At 32.9% G+C, this 15,260-nt stretch overlaps 1 protein-coding gene across 2 annotated transcripts; it reads left to right on the top strand.

Moving 5' to 3' along the window:
- The first annotated feature begins 49 nt into the window (after nucleotides 1-49).
- LOC100377929 (GDP-L-fucose synthase-like) lies at nucleotides 50-13,683 on the top strand. 2 transcript variants are annotated; one of them, XM_085506435.1, is made up of 8 exons: nucleotides 50-138; nucleotides 1,214-1,351; nucleotides 2,143-2,257; nucleotides 8,099-8,301; nucleotides 9,167-9,300; nucleotides 11,340-11,551; nucleotides 12,547-12,646; nucleotides 13,344-13,683. In XM_085506435.1, the coding sequence occupies exons 2-8, from the start codon at nucleotides 1,221-1,223 to the stop codon at nucleotides 13,397-13,399; spliced, it is 951 nt and encodes a 316-aa protein (XP_085362561.1). In that variant the 5' UTR covers nucleotides 50-138; nucleotides 1,214-1,220; the 3' UTR covers nucleotides 13,400-13,683. The 2 variants fall into 2 exon arrangements, with proteins under 2 accessions (XP_085362561.1, XP_077866652.1); XM_078010526.2 differs by having other exon boundaries at nucleotides 72-158.
- Nucleotides 13,684-15,260: the final 1,577 nt, after the last annotated feature.

Below are 15,260 nucleotides of genomic sequence, written 5' to 3'. Positions count from 1 at the left end.
TTGCGTCAAAAGTTAACATGTCCACGCCCTCTATCGACAGTATAACACCAAAGGTCAAAGGTTGTTCTTCTGGCAAGTGACACTTAAACTGTTGTATCGTGGAGTAGAGGTTCCCCGGTAGAGACGAGTATACTAAAGGTATTGTTTATTTTTGCAAGGTATTTAAAGAAGTTCATTGTATCACAGTTGACATGTTATGCTATTTTTTTAAAGAAAATTAACACGTTCTCCGTTATAGTGGTTTGTTAAACAACGTGGCACACCTGCCACCACTTTTATTTAATGAATATCTCTTACTCTTTTTTTGCCTAGTCATACTTCATTTTTGTCTAGTCATTCTAGATTGCGTTTTTTTTTTTTTTTGGTTCGTGGAGCAGTTTGATTTTATTTAATTTTTTTTTTTAATTTTTTCTTGGCTGATCAGATAACTCAGTGCCCCCCACCCCCACCCCCCCCCCACCCCCCATCAAAAATTTGTACATACATGTACAACATGTACCAGTAATCATATTATCGTATGTGAAATACGGACATAGTATCTTCTGAATTAATTAATTAAATTTAACATTTAAAAAAAATATTGTTTTTTCCCATTTGAAATGCCTATAAAAAAAAACATTTACAAAAATATTGATTTGTTTTTATTTAGTATCGATATCAGATTTATTAAAGGGCTGTGGTCGTTGAACCCCCTCATGCGACAGATGGGTTTCATGTTATATCAACTTTGACTGTTGTGCAACCAACAAGTACAAACTGAGACTTTCCTAAGCACTATAACTCGGTAATTTCCTTGGTGATTGGAAGGCATTTGAGTAACTGGTTGTAATTAGTACAAATTGTATCCAGGTCAAAACTCGTACTTATGATTTCTATTAGAAGAGCGCATTGGATTGTGGGAAAATCAATGTCAATCAACACAAATATCACACATGCTCAGCCTGAAACACCCAAATAATTTTTCTAATTTTTTTAAAAAAAATGATGAAATCATGTCACTTTAGTAACAAATTAATGATACGTGTCCTGAAGAGGAACATATACAATTGAAAATGGGGGAGGGCCACTGGATGGCCAGGGTTAGGATTAGAGTTATGGCTCTGGGGGCGCTAAGGAACTCTTACTATTACTTGTTATTCATTAATAACTGACTCGTTAATATTTGTTTTTCATGAAGTTAAATTTTAAGTTATAAATATTACTTACATTTCAGATTTAAGATGCCCGGCAAAGTGATCTTGGTGACTGGTGGTACTGGTTTGGTCGGTAAAGCCATTGAACAGGTATCAAAGACCGAATCCCTACCTGATGAAAAATGGGTCTTTGTCTCATCCGCAGATGCTGACCTTACGTAAGTAAAATTACACAAAAACATTGCAAAACACACTTTGAAATTTATCATTTTAGTGAATTTGGCTTGATGCAGAAAATATTTAAGATAGCATCTTGTCATAATACAGTATAAGTACTGTACATCTTGTGTTTATATCATTTTATTTATGCTACCTGAAATTAAATAATGAGAACGTATACGAAAGTCGCTAATTGATACACCTGCCAAGGAACTCATCTCTACACAATACGACTTTCCTTGACTCTAAAAAATCTTGAAAATGTGTTTGTGATAAAGAAAAAATATTCAAAATATATAAAACCTTTTATTTTCACATGCAGTTAATAATGTCACCTGTTTGGTGTTATGAGCAATTTCACTCGGGTTTAAATTTATGAACTTGGCAGAGAAACAATGAGTGCTATTGTTATTTTACATATTTATGTGAATTCAATTAAGTGAATTAGGGTTTTGCACTAATGTCTTAGCAAGATGAGTCCCACTTACAAAATTTTAAGAAATTGATATCTGACCCTGGATAACTTTATCAGAGATTGGACCCCATCTTGCCTGAAAAATTATTGGAGTCCGGGAAGCAAAATATGGAGTTAACGCAATCCCTGGTGAATATTGAATGGCAATTTAAAAAATTAAAAATTAGTGATGCATTTTTTGTAGACTGAATCATTAAATTTTGACTATATATGAATACTCATCTGTTTATTTACAAAAACGTATGTGTTACTAATAGAGTAAATACAATAATTCAATATTACTCTGATGATGTACCTATGTTTTATGTTTTACAGATCTGAGGAGAGTACTATGGCCTTGTTTGAAAAGCATCACCCAACTCATGTTATACACTTAGCAGCCATGGTTGGTGGACTTTTTAGAAATTTGAAATACAATCTAGATTTCTTTGTAAGTATTATTATGAGGTTATTATGCACGAAGGCATTTTGGCGATCGTACTGACTGAAGTGTAGTGGAGATACAAAATTATAACAGTGTAAATTTTCCCATTGAGTGACACTATTCTATTTATATTGCATGCTGGAGAAGATGGTCACACAGATTTGTAACATAATTTCTAAACATAAAATATAGAGTCAGTTAGAGTGCACTGTATGTTAACACTCACACAAGCAGTTTGTGCATAAAAAAGTTATTAACTGACAATAACATTCAGCGTTTTGAACTGTCGCTTGTTTTTGCTGCTTTCAATTTTGAGGGCATTTGTTAGAAGGTAATTATTACACACATTGTAAGACAGCGGCTCTAAAAATCACAAATAAAATGTTCGTTGCTACAAACATTAATCTTGCATTTTATACTTTGCAGCAAAATTTCAAATTTAAACCAATACATACTATATTTGCATCTGTCCTAGAAGAGCACATCATCCAAATAATATCTAGGACAATGGGCACATGTTGTCTAAAATACTTCATCCTTTGCTATATATATTTATTGTAGAGATTATGATAAAATCATGTGAAATTCTGTCTTTCTATAATTTGTAAATACTATAATAATAAATGAGTCAAACCAATTTGTGGTTTTCAATCAAACTAGATTTCAGGTAAAATAAAGTAAGCCATATTATAAAAATATTATAAACTGGTTCTGTAAAAATACAAAAAAAAAAAAATTGTTTATTATGCACATTACACTGACGAGCTATTTAATTAGCTTTTTTCTATTTTTTTTTTTTCAAGTCAGTCTGAATAAATTTTGTTCATTTGCTCAAAAATAATACAAAAAAATGCATACAAATTTAGCACCACAATTTTGGCTGGCAAAATTACAGCTCGATAGAAAAAAAAAAAAACCATTAGATAATTCGTTACACATTCATTCATACATTTGCATACATTTCATATTTGCTCATGTACATAATTTTTCTGCAGTAATCTTTAAAATTGGAATAGATTTTCAGCTTGTTAAAATTGTGAATTGGACTGCAACAGCTGCTGCAGATATCTCATGTTTACCATAATCCTTTTTGTCCATCACAAAGTATACATATTTTTCATCAACATTAACCAAGGATTTTGTAATTCAGCCTCTGAAATTATTCTCTAGGTTATCCCCTGTTTGAACTAAAATAAGCTAGCTGTATGCACAAAACTCATAATTTAGGGGAAATATTTCAAACAATAAATTAATTTTATCTTTTTCATATTTGTCAATAAAATAATTTTTTTGGAGGAAGATGTAAAAAACAAAACAGACAAACAAATTTTTAAAATAAGTGTGACCCCTAAATCTTTTTCTTCATAGACAGGTAGTTCTATGTCAATGTTGATATATAGTTTGGATATCAAAATTTAAAAACTGGGAATAAATTTAAGTATGTTTATCTGAAAATGTCAGTGTACAGACTAGCATAAAACACTATAACCTTTTCACCACCAGTTCCCTCTTTTCATCACAAATTCACAAAAAAGTCCTGTTTATAGTCTGCACTTTCCTTCAGACAATTGGAACGAAATTTAGCCAAATTTTTTTGATTGAAAATTGACTCGAATTTTGTCTGTTGGCTCCATAATTGGGCTTCATTTCCAGTGAAAAAAGTATGGAAAAATTTGGGCGTGAATGTCTGGTGATGAAAAAGATAAACATGCCATGATCTTCAATCATTTTGGCCTTCAATTAATGCAGGTTCATTTGACCAAACTCGTGCCAAAAAGACAGTTACTGGGTACATTAGACAAGTGGTCTTTATATGCACCCTGTAGGGTAGCTACAGGCATGTGGTCTGTAAAATACTTTATTTTAGCTGTAACCAACTTTCACTGAAAAATCTTCTTTGGGTGTTTTGTATTGAGTTTATTTTTAATGATTTTTGATGCGTTCAATGTAAAATATAGGAAAAAAGGTATATTCATTGAATTTTATTAAATCCTTTAGCAAAAATAAAATCCAAGCAAAAATGAGTATTTTACAGTATAAATGTGGCCATTAACAGGTTTGACTGTTCTCTCATTTTTGACTCCCGTGTGCGAAGCACAAAAGGGAGTCTTTGCAGTTACCCTGTCTGTATGTCTGTATGTATGTATGTATGTATGTATGTATTTCACTTTTTTTTGTTCCACCGTTATCTCAAGAACCACTAATCAAATTTTGGTGAAACTAGGTACATAGATGCTCTGGGATAATGCGCAGAGTTAATTAGGTTTTGGTAAAAATCTATGAATATTAATTACCTAATTTGCATGATAATTAGCTGATTTTTAGCTGTTCCAAGACTGTTCCACTGATATCTGAAGAACCACTCATTGTATTTTGATGAAACTTGGCACATGGATGCTCTGAACCAATACGCAGATTTGATTAGTTTTGGGTAAAAATCTATGAATATTAATTACCTAATTTGCATGATAATTAACTGATTTTAAACTGTTCTATGACTGTTCCACTGATATTTGAAGAACCACTCATTGGATTTCAATGAAACATGGATGTGCTGAACTAATGCGCAGATTTGGTTAGTTTTGGGTAAAAATCTGTTAATATTATTAATTACCTAATTTACATAATGATTAATCAATTTTCGGTTTTTCCACTGATATCTCATATACTAATCATAACATTTCTATAAAACTTGGTACATATATGTCATATGACACTGCACAGACCTGAGAGTTTTTAGGGTAATATCAGTACATATTAATTACCTAATTTGCATAATTAATTAATTTTCAGCTTTTGATATTTTGAGTGGTAATGATCACGTTTCAATCAAACTTGGTACATAGTTACTTGAGGACTGTGCAGAGACCTAATTAGTTTTTGGGTAAAAATTTGTGCATATTAATCACTTTATTAGCATAATTAAATAATTTTCAGCTTTTCACCTGATATCTCAAGTACTAATGAGACTTGCGACATAGATATTCTAGGACTATGCAGAGACCTGATTAATTTTGGGATAAATAATTGTGCCTATTAATTACCTAATTTGCATAATTAGTTAATTTTTTGCTGTTCTATGGCTGTTGCACTGATGTCTAAAAACCACTCATTGGATTTCAATGAAACTTTTAAAGAGTACCCATCACATTTCAATGAACCTAGGACTATACACCATATTAGTTTTTGGTAAATATTTATGCTTCTCAATCACCTAATTAACATAATTAATTAATTAATACTGATATCTCAAGTATTGATCATCACATTTGAATAAAACATGGTAAATAAATGCTCTAGGACAATAGACAGCCTGATTAATTTTGGGTTAAAATCTGTTCATATTAATTCTCTAATTAGCATAATAATTAATATTTTTTGGTTCTAATCACATTTCAATGAAACTTGGTACAATAACATTGTGCAGACCTTATTAGTTTTACACTTAAATCTGTTCATATTAGTTATCTTATTTGCATACCCGGTAATTAGTTTTCTGCGTTTCCATCAACATCTCAAGTTCAAGTAATTTTAAATTAATTTGAAATGTGTCTTCAATACTCTCAGCACACGGGAGTTCTTTCTAAGCTTTCTTTGATTATTATTATATTATTGTGTTAAATTTTTGTTGTTTTAATTAAATCATAAAATTGCTATGGCCGCAAAAGATGGTCATTAAATCATTGTATGCAGTATAAATTGCAGTCATAACAAGTAAACAATGGAAAGATGCCTTCATATCATTTAAAATCGGTATAAATAGTAATTATTAAAAAAAAGCTTGAAAATTGATATGAAAATACTGTTTAGTTTACGTTTAAATTGTTTAAAATTTGTCTACAAGCTGAAAGTCATTGTTCAGATTATTCTAAATAACTGTTGCTTGGCATATATAAATGAGTGCAGAGCAAATATAACTATCAAAAATCCTCCACAGGCCTTGTAACTACAATCCAATCAAAGAACTGTTAATGATTATTGTAAGAGAGTGGGGGGGTCATTGTTACTTCACTTTAAATTGTCCTCATGATAACCCCCAAATTATTAAAACATAAGCATTTCTGTTAGTTGCAAAATTAACTTTTACAGTTTGTCACATACTGCATTTATAATGTAAACTACAACATTTTCATTTTCCAGCATGTCCTATTAATCTACTTTAGAATACTTTATTTTAGCTAGAATTAATTTTCGCTGAAAAGACATTATGAGTGTTTTGTATGGAATTTATTTTCACTGATTTTTGACAAGTTGAATGTATAATATTTTGGATAATATGGATTTTATTTTCACTGAATCATTCTTTCAGCGAAAATTAATTCCAAGCGAAAATAAAGTATTTTACAGAAGCACATATTTAGATAATTTTAGAAAATTTAGATCATCCCAAGAATTGCTATTTTATTTGCTCTATTAGCAGCGGTGCTTACATAAATGAGAGCAGTATGTCTATGGCCAACACAAGTAATATTTAGATAATACTGTAAAATGACTAATTTTCACTGGGTTTAAATTTTACTGATTTACCATTTCAGGCATATTCAGTGGGTTTTAAATTCACGGTTTTATCATTTAGATAATGTGTTCTATGCTCAATTTTACATATTCACTGGGTTTTAATTGGGCGCATTGTCGAGTCAGCGAAATAAGCTAAATTAAAACCCAGTGAATAATTAACCCCTTTACAGTATACAGTAGTATACAATAAATTCAATTAATGGTTTAGACCCGCTTCTAGTAGTCTAGACTAAATAACAATTATCCTAAGTTTTTTTTTTTTTTTTTTTGTGTTTGTTTTTTTTGTGCCAGAGACAGTTCCGGACATTGAATGTCACTGTTCTCTCCTGACTGTTTTTTTTTTTTCTATTTTGTAAGTGCAAATTGCAAGTGCTAGTGCTGACACATAGTGCATTTTTCCACAGAAGTCATTTCCTGTTTGAGACTACATGACAGGGCTGTGTGGCAATCTCCCCATCAAATGGCAATTTTAATGCACTATCCTGGCGTCAACCAGGCCCGGTCGAACACAGGCACCTGCAGACCTTAACAAAGGTTCCCCAATACCGCATTTGTTAGTGAATGAATCTCGGCCAGTGGAATTGGCCTTCCTATTGAGTCTGTGGCACACTCACCCAGGGTAGGGGTCTATGTTCAACCTAAAGTAGGATTTGAACTTGGGTCTACCGATCATGAGTCTGATGCGACAACCACTATGCTACCAGTGACCGGTTATCCCAAGTTAATATGCATCATTTACGGAATATATTTGAGTTATATGAAATATTTGTTAGAATACCCCCTTAATACTTTAGAATGCCAAAATTAATTTTTGTGGGGCATCCACATGAAATTGGGGTGGAGGCATTGAAAGATATGAAGCTTGTTTTGAATTACTGTGGTCTGCAATATTTCAAAGATGAATCTTCGTGAATCTGTCCATACTGTTCAAGAGTAACATACATGTAATTTGATTCAATACAAAGCTTAAAATTTAGATGACTCAAAAGTCATTTAGTGAACATTTCATTTATTCAATCTATCACATATTTCACATAATCCATTTATAAATATCATTTCATTATACAAAGGGAAGGGAATTAACCATTTTACCACCAGACTTTCTCGTCTTTATTATTTTACACTTTTTTCTTATATTCTTCAATATTTCTGGAAATGGACCCTAATTTTGTAGCCAACAGACAAATTTGAGCCAATTTTGAGTTTGTTTTTTTTTGGCTATTTTTGCCCCAATCTTCTGAAAGAAAGTGAAGACTATAAACGTATTTTGTGATGAAAAAAGGGAATTTGTGGTGAAAAGGTAAAATTTTAAATGTGTTTGCTCCACAGAGAAACAATATGAAGATCAACGATAATGTTTTATACTGTTGTTACAAAACTGGAGTTGAGAAATGTGTGTCGTGTCTCTCGACGTGTATATTTCCTGATAAGACCACGTACCCAATAGACGAGACGATGATTCACAACGGCCCACCACATGATTCCAACTTTGGATATTCCTACGCTAAAAGAATGATTGATGTTCTCAACAAGTAAGTACAAGTTAATAAAAAAGTAAGAGATTTCACGCTTAAAGCAATTTATTTTTCCCCTTTTTTAATTGCTTTAAAATACATCGGCCTTGCATTAATTTATGCATCTCAGTTTTGTGAATCTAAGAAACTGTTGTTGAAAATTAAAGTCACTTTTAACATATTTGTAAGTGCATGATTTTTAATACCATATATCACTCTTATATCATAATTTTTTATTAATTGGTATTTTTTGGATTTAATTATTTGATGAATAATATTTACTGAACCAATAGTCTGATTTTGGTCTTGCATACACACAATTTACCATAAATCTCTGTGTCCAATTGTTGCTATATAGCTCCTGATTGAATTTTTATATTTTATTTCCTGATCGAGTTTTATTTGCTGTAAATTGCAACATCAACACTGTCGCCTTCACAATCGTGCTGTTAAATTTTTAAAAATTATGTCATGCAAGTCAGTGATTTTAATGAAAGAATTTTTTTTATAGAATTACTGGTAGTTCTGAATTTGCCCATCTGAAATTCTAAATTCGTACATAAATAAGTCTGACATATACATGTCTGACAACCTTGTATTATTCATCGCTTAGCTATATACTTGTTATAACATTCAAAAGACGAGATAATTATAGAGATAGTTAAATGTAATATTTTAGTGATTTATTCATTCTTTAGAGTTGTAATTAGTAGTATGTGTTTCTTTTTCTCTGTAAGAACACCTCTACCTATGTGTTTTTAAATATTGTATGATGGGTTGCGGCCCGGCACTGAATAGAGACTGACTGATTGATTGATTGATTGACAATACTGTTGTTTTTTTAATAAAAACTCAATGTATTTGTGTATATAATTTATTCTAGAGGATACAACACTCAACATGGTTGCAAGTTTACCTCCGTAATTCCAACTAATGTGTTTGGACCTCATGATAACTTTAATTTGCAGGATGGACATGTGATACCTGGTTTGATTAACAAAGTCTATTGTTCAAAAAGTAAGTTTTTTTTGTTTAATTTAACAATAATGAACAAACTACTGAGCCATATTGAACCGATGTGAGATATTGTTATGCAAGTTATACACTGTAAATCATTTAAATTTCACTGCTGGAAATTTTCATTATTTGACGATTTCATGGCATTTGTAAATTTTCATAATTTCCAACAATAACAACTCTCTGCTGTCTCATATCAAAACCATCAAAAAATTTATAAATAAATAAATAAAATTTTATTTTAATATTACCATCTATGCAATGTACTTATTTTACTTTTGTCTCAACTGAATTTTCTGTTTTTACTTTTTTATTATTATGATTTTATACTTTATTGTAATTTTATCAAAATCTCAACTAAGATTCGATAACAATAAAGTTATTATTGTTGTTTTTGTTTTTTTAAAGTTAAAGCAGTTTCTAATATTATGCACATTGTATATGAATAACACTTGTCTGTTACTCATGATTAACAGACCTTGAAAGCAATCTACTGTTGAATTCTCATGGTGTGTGTCTTAAGAGGAAACTGATACTATATATAGGGGCAATATGGCCACCACAATCAGTATGATAATCCGAACCAAGCCGCTCACATCGTGGCAGGAGCTCCGTGAAATGTGCCATTTACGATGTTTAGAGATCAAGCTGTGATTCCAAATACATTTCTACGGGGGCATGAATATGTACTCTAGCAATTACACTCATCTGGTTGGGCTTTTGATGTATAAAGTTGTTGTTTTCGGTTGAAAATCACAGTTTGAGTAAGTGAGCATAATGGACAGAGACGGACTTAATCCATGGGATTGCGCGGTTCCCCTTTAATCATATATATACTGTTCTCGTAATATATAGTATATATTATATCAGAGGTACATTACTTGGGGTTTGCAACTACGGTGACATGATACCAAGATCCCGTTTCAATCTCGCTCTCGCATAAGCGTTCCAACTCAGAATAATTCGAATGCGCATGCCCGAGGTAACTAGGATACTGGAATGTCCAGGTGGATCAAAATAGCTGCTCACGATATGACGGATTACGATGACTATATTTTCTTTACATTTTCGATGTATTACATTTTTTCACTATGAATGTGGTAATACATGTTTTATTAATTTATTACAAACCGCCTATCTCATGTCAGACGGTCGTAGCACCAGTCTCGCTATTTACGAGATGAGACTTGAATGGGATCTTGACATGATGTCACCATACAGTACTATGCGCGTTGCAAACCTCAAGTAATGTACCTCTGATTATATATAATTACCGGTACACAATATTTGTTCCTGGTTTGATGTCAGCAGACACAAGGTATTACTGTCAGAGTTTTGTATCAATCTGAGCCACAGTTGGTAATCACAAGTGTATGCTGATCTATAAAGAGAAAACTCATCGCTCCAAATAATATATTGTATCATACTTTTGAAGGTACCGGTAGTTAGTAATGGGAGTGGGTGCCTATATATTTAATATCAAGAATATAGAAAATAAATTTTGCAAAAATGCTAAGAATGAAAGAATCATTACTTGAAACAATAGTAAGAAATAATTCATTCATGCGAAAATCTTCCAAATGTATATTTATTACATGTGCATATTTTCCACAGTACCACAAAGTGAAATGGTAGAATGTTAACAGTGGAACTATTGCTGGCCTGACATGGAATATAAATATATTATTGAACACCTCTCATATGCTAATTTTGTTGACACCACAGAGTTCTATTTTTCACAAACGTGAACTGAAAAATTTTTGAGCAGTTGTTTGAAAAACTAAATTCTTACATAACTTGGAAAGAGAGCCATTTGCATCTCTAACCTAACCCTAACTTTACCTTTACCGCCTACCCTCCAGCGCTTCCCAATTCAATGTTTGTCCCAATCTTCTAAAGGGGGATGCAGATTATAAACAGGAATATTTTGTGAATTTGTGATGATAAGATGGAACTGGTGGTGAAAAGGTTAATGAGACACTGGTAGTACGGTATAATTTTATTTATAACTGACCCTAGATTTACTTTTTGCATTGCAGAAGAGAATACTCCTTTTGTTATCTGGGGTACAGGATCACCACGTCGTCAGTTTATTTATTCATTAGACTTAGCCAGACTGTTTCTATGGGTATTGCGTGAGTATGATGAATCCTCTCCAATCATTCTCTCTGTTGGTGAAGATGATGAGGTTTCAATCAAAGATGCTGCTGAGATGGTCGTGGAAGCTTTTGAATTCAAAGGGGAAGTAGTGGTATCCTTTTGATTCTGTCTGTCTTTGATTTGAAATAAGACAAGATGAGATAGCTGTATAGTAATGTGCTCTTGGTTCAGTGTAGTTTGTTGTATCAAGCTGAACAAAACTTTTTTTTATCAGTTTTACCACAACTGTCAACCCTCTGTTGGGTATAGTTCCCGCGTATATGCTGCGTATCTCTCGAGTACTTCTTGGGTACAGTGCATCCAAAAACTAGTTTGGTTCACATCTTGAAAAGGATAATTTAAGGTAGATTGCTAGTATTGAACATAATAAATAAAGTACCTACCGGTATTCTATAACTATTGGTACAAATCATTTCTTCTTGATATGTAATGAAATGAATGTGTCAAGAATTTGTACTAAAAATGGCACAAAACGACTATTTTATGGTTTTTTGAACTGTGTTTTGTGCCATAAGTCGTTTAGTGACCATGCATCTATATATTTTTTTCTGAATTTAGTGAACAACATATAATAAAACCATATTGTAAACGTCAAGGAAATCTGATCATTTAAGGCTGTAGCTAGCACACTCATTTCTTTGTGATGTACATACGCTCTCAGGTGGAGGTTTGAATTTTACAATTACGAATCGTGGATCCAACCACAAGGCCTCAGATGATTGGTAATTAAGAGCAGACTCCTTACTGCTACATGTACTACAGAAATGTCAGCGTTAATTCACTTGTGCAGAATTAACTTTATCGGTAATTAAAAATAGCCGTTCAGAAAGCCACAAGACTTGTTTTTAACACCCCCCCCCCCACAAATAGTGTTTGTTTCCTCAACGTTGCTGCATCTAGTGTTTGCCTGGCCATGAAAACCATAGTATTCAAAAATGGATCACTTTTGGGGGGAAAAAAACAATCTTTGGGGTCTCTTTCCCGCAACAAGATCTTGGCACTGCCTGTATGTAAGGTATATTAACATTTTCGATACATGGAGCACTGTTGTAGTTACGTGACTCATTGCCTTGACAACCATTTTAGTATGACACCAGCAAATCTGATGGTCAATTCAAGAAGACTGCCAACAATGGCAAGTTGAGAGAACGCCTACCAGACTTCGAGTTTACCTCAATCAAACAAGGTGAGAATACAAATTCACAAATTCATGTATGATTTGAGAATTCAGTGCATCTTTTTGGCTGGTGTAGAATTTGTATCTACTCCCCAAAGCGAAAGAGTTGTTACCTGCGTACATGCAGAATTTGAGTCTTAAGCATGATGCAAATGCAAAGCCTCATGGGTAGACACTTATTTGTAAACAACATGATATAGCAGTCTACCATAAATATCAACTCTTTTTTTATTTCTGCAAACCATCTTGAATCAACACTCTAAACACATTTCTTGGACCACCTTTTACAAATAACATTCCTGGGGGGGTTGGAGACAGCAGCGAAAACGAAATTTTAAAGTATGGTGGTCATCACGCAGCGTGTGTTCGAATTTCATGTAAATAAACAATGTATTTTACATGCGTCCCTTATCGAACAGGATGCGGCACGACGACTGCCACCCTTTAAGTGCAAGAATTTAAGTGCATTTATTGTTGCTGACTATTTAACCCTAAATGTACAAAATGTGTCTGGCTAAAATTCTAGCCTTTTTTGTGTAAGGATATTTATGGATACCAAATCTAACTACAGTGTGAAGCATTTAAAACTTGTATGCAGACATACAGTATTGACACTGCCCTCTGTGTTGGGTTGTTGAATTGTATATCTTGTATAGTGCCCTCTACACAATGAATGTGATTTTTTTTCTGCTTTTGTTTTTTTCAGCAATCAAAGAGACTGTTCAATGGTTCATAGACAATTATGAAACTGCACGCAAGTAAATAGGCCCAAGAATCTCTGATCCGCCAATCTAATATGGTGCTATCATGATCATATTTATTAGAGCAACCTTTTCAATTCTTTGCATTTAAAGAATTTTGTATATTTTAGGTCCTATTTTTTTTTTTAACAGAATCAAGGTATATTTACTGAACGGGGTGGATTGTCTTTCATTCATTCCTAGGAACTGCACAGATTCAAACGGGCTAACATATCTGTATATGTTATGTTTAATTGTTGTATTGCCTTAGACACAGTTAGCCATTAAATGTCTGAAGTGAAAGAACCACATGTCTTGTTTTTTGCCTTTCAAATATTGCTTCCTTCATTCAATCTTGTTGGCTGCTTCAAACACATATACCAAGATAGTTTCTATAGGAGAACTATAGACGCAATGACCTGAGAGAATGACAGAATTTTTGAGGTGTAAAAACAAGTTTCAGACTCTTGTTCTCAATGAGGTCTTAGCGGCCGTTTGCATCCAGGGTATTTTACATGAGTTACCGTATTAGTTTTACATTTATCATAAAGGTTGCAAGGTATAGTGGGAAATATGTCTGTCATCATTGTGAATATGATCTTGTGGGTGCCGTCAGTTTTTATCTTAATATTTTCAAACTTGGATATATTAAAGGGTGGTGGTCGTTGCGCAACGTATGTTCGCATTTCATATAAATAAAAAATGTATTTTACATATGTTATACACGTTGCTATGAGTCCCATATCGAACAGAACATGCTGTGACGACCGACAGTGGTATTTAACAGTACAAAAGCTTGTTCAAGCTTATTTTTGGTTAGCCTTGCTTGAATAATTTAAGAGATAAGATCAAAAAAATGTCTAGCTATTAAAATTGCCTGTTTAGTTCAAAACTTATTAGCTGCCTCTAGACAAAGTGTTGTCTAATTTCTTATTGGTCAACCACTGGAGTACAGTTAAAATATTGGGACTTGCCCCTAGAATTTGATTAATGGTAACTAAACACTATTTGATTATTGTTTATAGTGCATGTACTATTCTGTTTGGGAAGTCATGTTATGAACTTTAGACTGAAAAGTTTAGTAATGCATTGCAGTTGAATATTTATTTATAATTTGTGTGGTGAGAAGGGTTGGTCATTCAATTTCCAGCTTTCCTTAACATTATGCGATCTTCAAAGACTAAGAATGATCTGTCAATATGACCCCCTAGCTCATTCACCATATGAATATGACCCCCTAAGTCATTCTGTATCTGTAAGGAATAGGAGTACATTTATATGTGCTGTTATTTTATTATTGGTGTACTTGAGTATAAATGAAATTGATTTGGTGGGATTATATTGGGGGATAAGAATAAAATAAAGACTATTCTGTAAATACTGGTATTCTGTTTTATTTATCCATCCATTTGTTAACAAAATATTTTAAGTTTCAAATTATTTTTTGTTCAGCTATTGCCAAACATATTCCTGGAGCCTTACATTTCCAGTGTACTGACAAGGAAACACAAATCTGTTATTAAACCACTACCCTACCCTCATATTAGAGTTGTATTACCAAATTCATGGATCCCTTTATCATACAATTGTCAATTTGTTCAAATTGTACAATTTCAGTTGGAAAAGATTGCATGAAAAGAGTTTCTATTTTCTTCTAGCAATAGAGTGTGTGTGATTAATTTATTACCAGTCAATGGGACAGTAGTGGTGTTCACGTTAGAGAGCTCGGCATGTGGCGACTCAGTTCCGAGACTCGTGTCTGTGTTTACGGTTGGGACTGAGTCGGCACGTGACGAAAATAACTTTCTCGGTCCCGATAGATGCTCAGGTCCGTAACATGTGCCGAGATGTGCTGCCTAAACACTTGACAGAAACCAAAATCA

Source organism: Saccoglossus kowalevskii, chromosome 12, assembly GCF_978046115.1.
Source record: "Saccoglossus kowalevskii chromosome 12, keSacKowa6.1, whole genome shotgun sequence".
Classification (NCBI taxonomy): domain Eukaryota; kingdom Metazoa; phylum Hemichordata; class Enteropneusta; family Harrimaniidae; genus Saccoglossus; species Saccoglossus kowalevskii.
Note: the sequence above shows the minus strand (reverse complement) of the source record. Positions and strands in the feature narration are given on the sequence as shown.

Excerpts from the sequence above, each read along its gene's own strand:
- LOC100377929 (XM_085506435.1), top strand. The coding sequence starts at position 1,221 with ATGCCCGGCAAAGTGATCTTGGTGACTGGTGGTACTGGTTTGGTCGGT. Across the intron at positions 1,352-2,142 it reads TCCGCAGATGCTGACCTTAC|ATCTGAGGAGAGTACTATGG; the intron begins GTAAGTAAAATT and ends TATGTTTTACAG. Across the intron at positions 12,647-13,343 it reads GTTTACCTCAATCAAACAAG|CAATCAAAGAGACTGTTCAA; the intron begins GTGAGAATACAA and ends TGTTTTTTTCAG.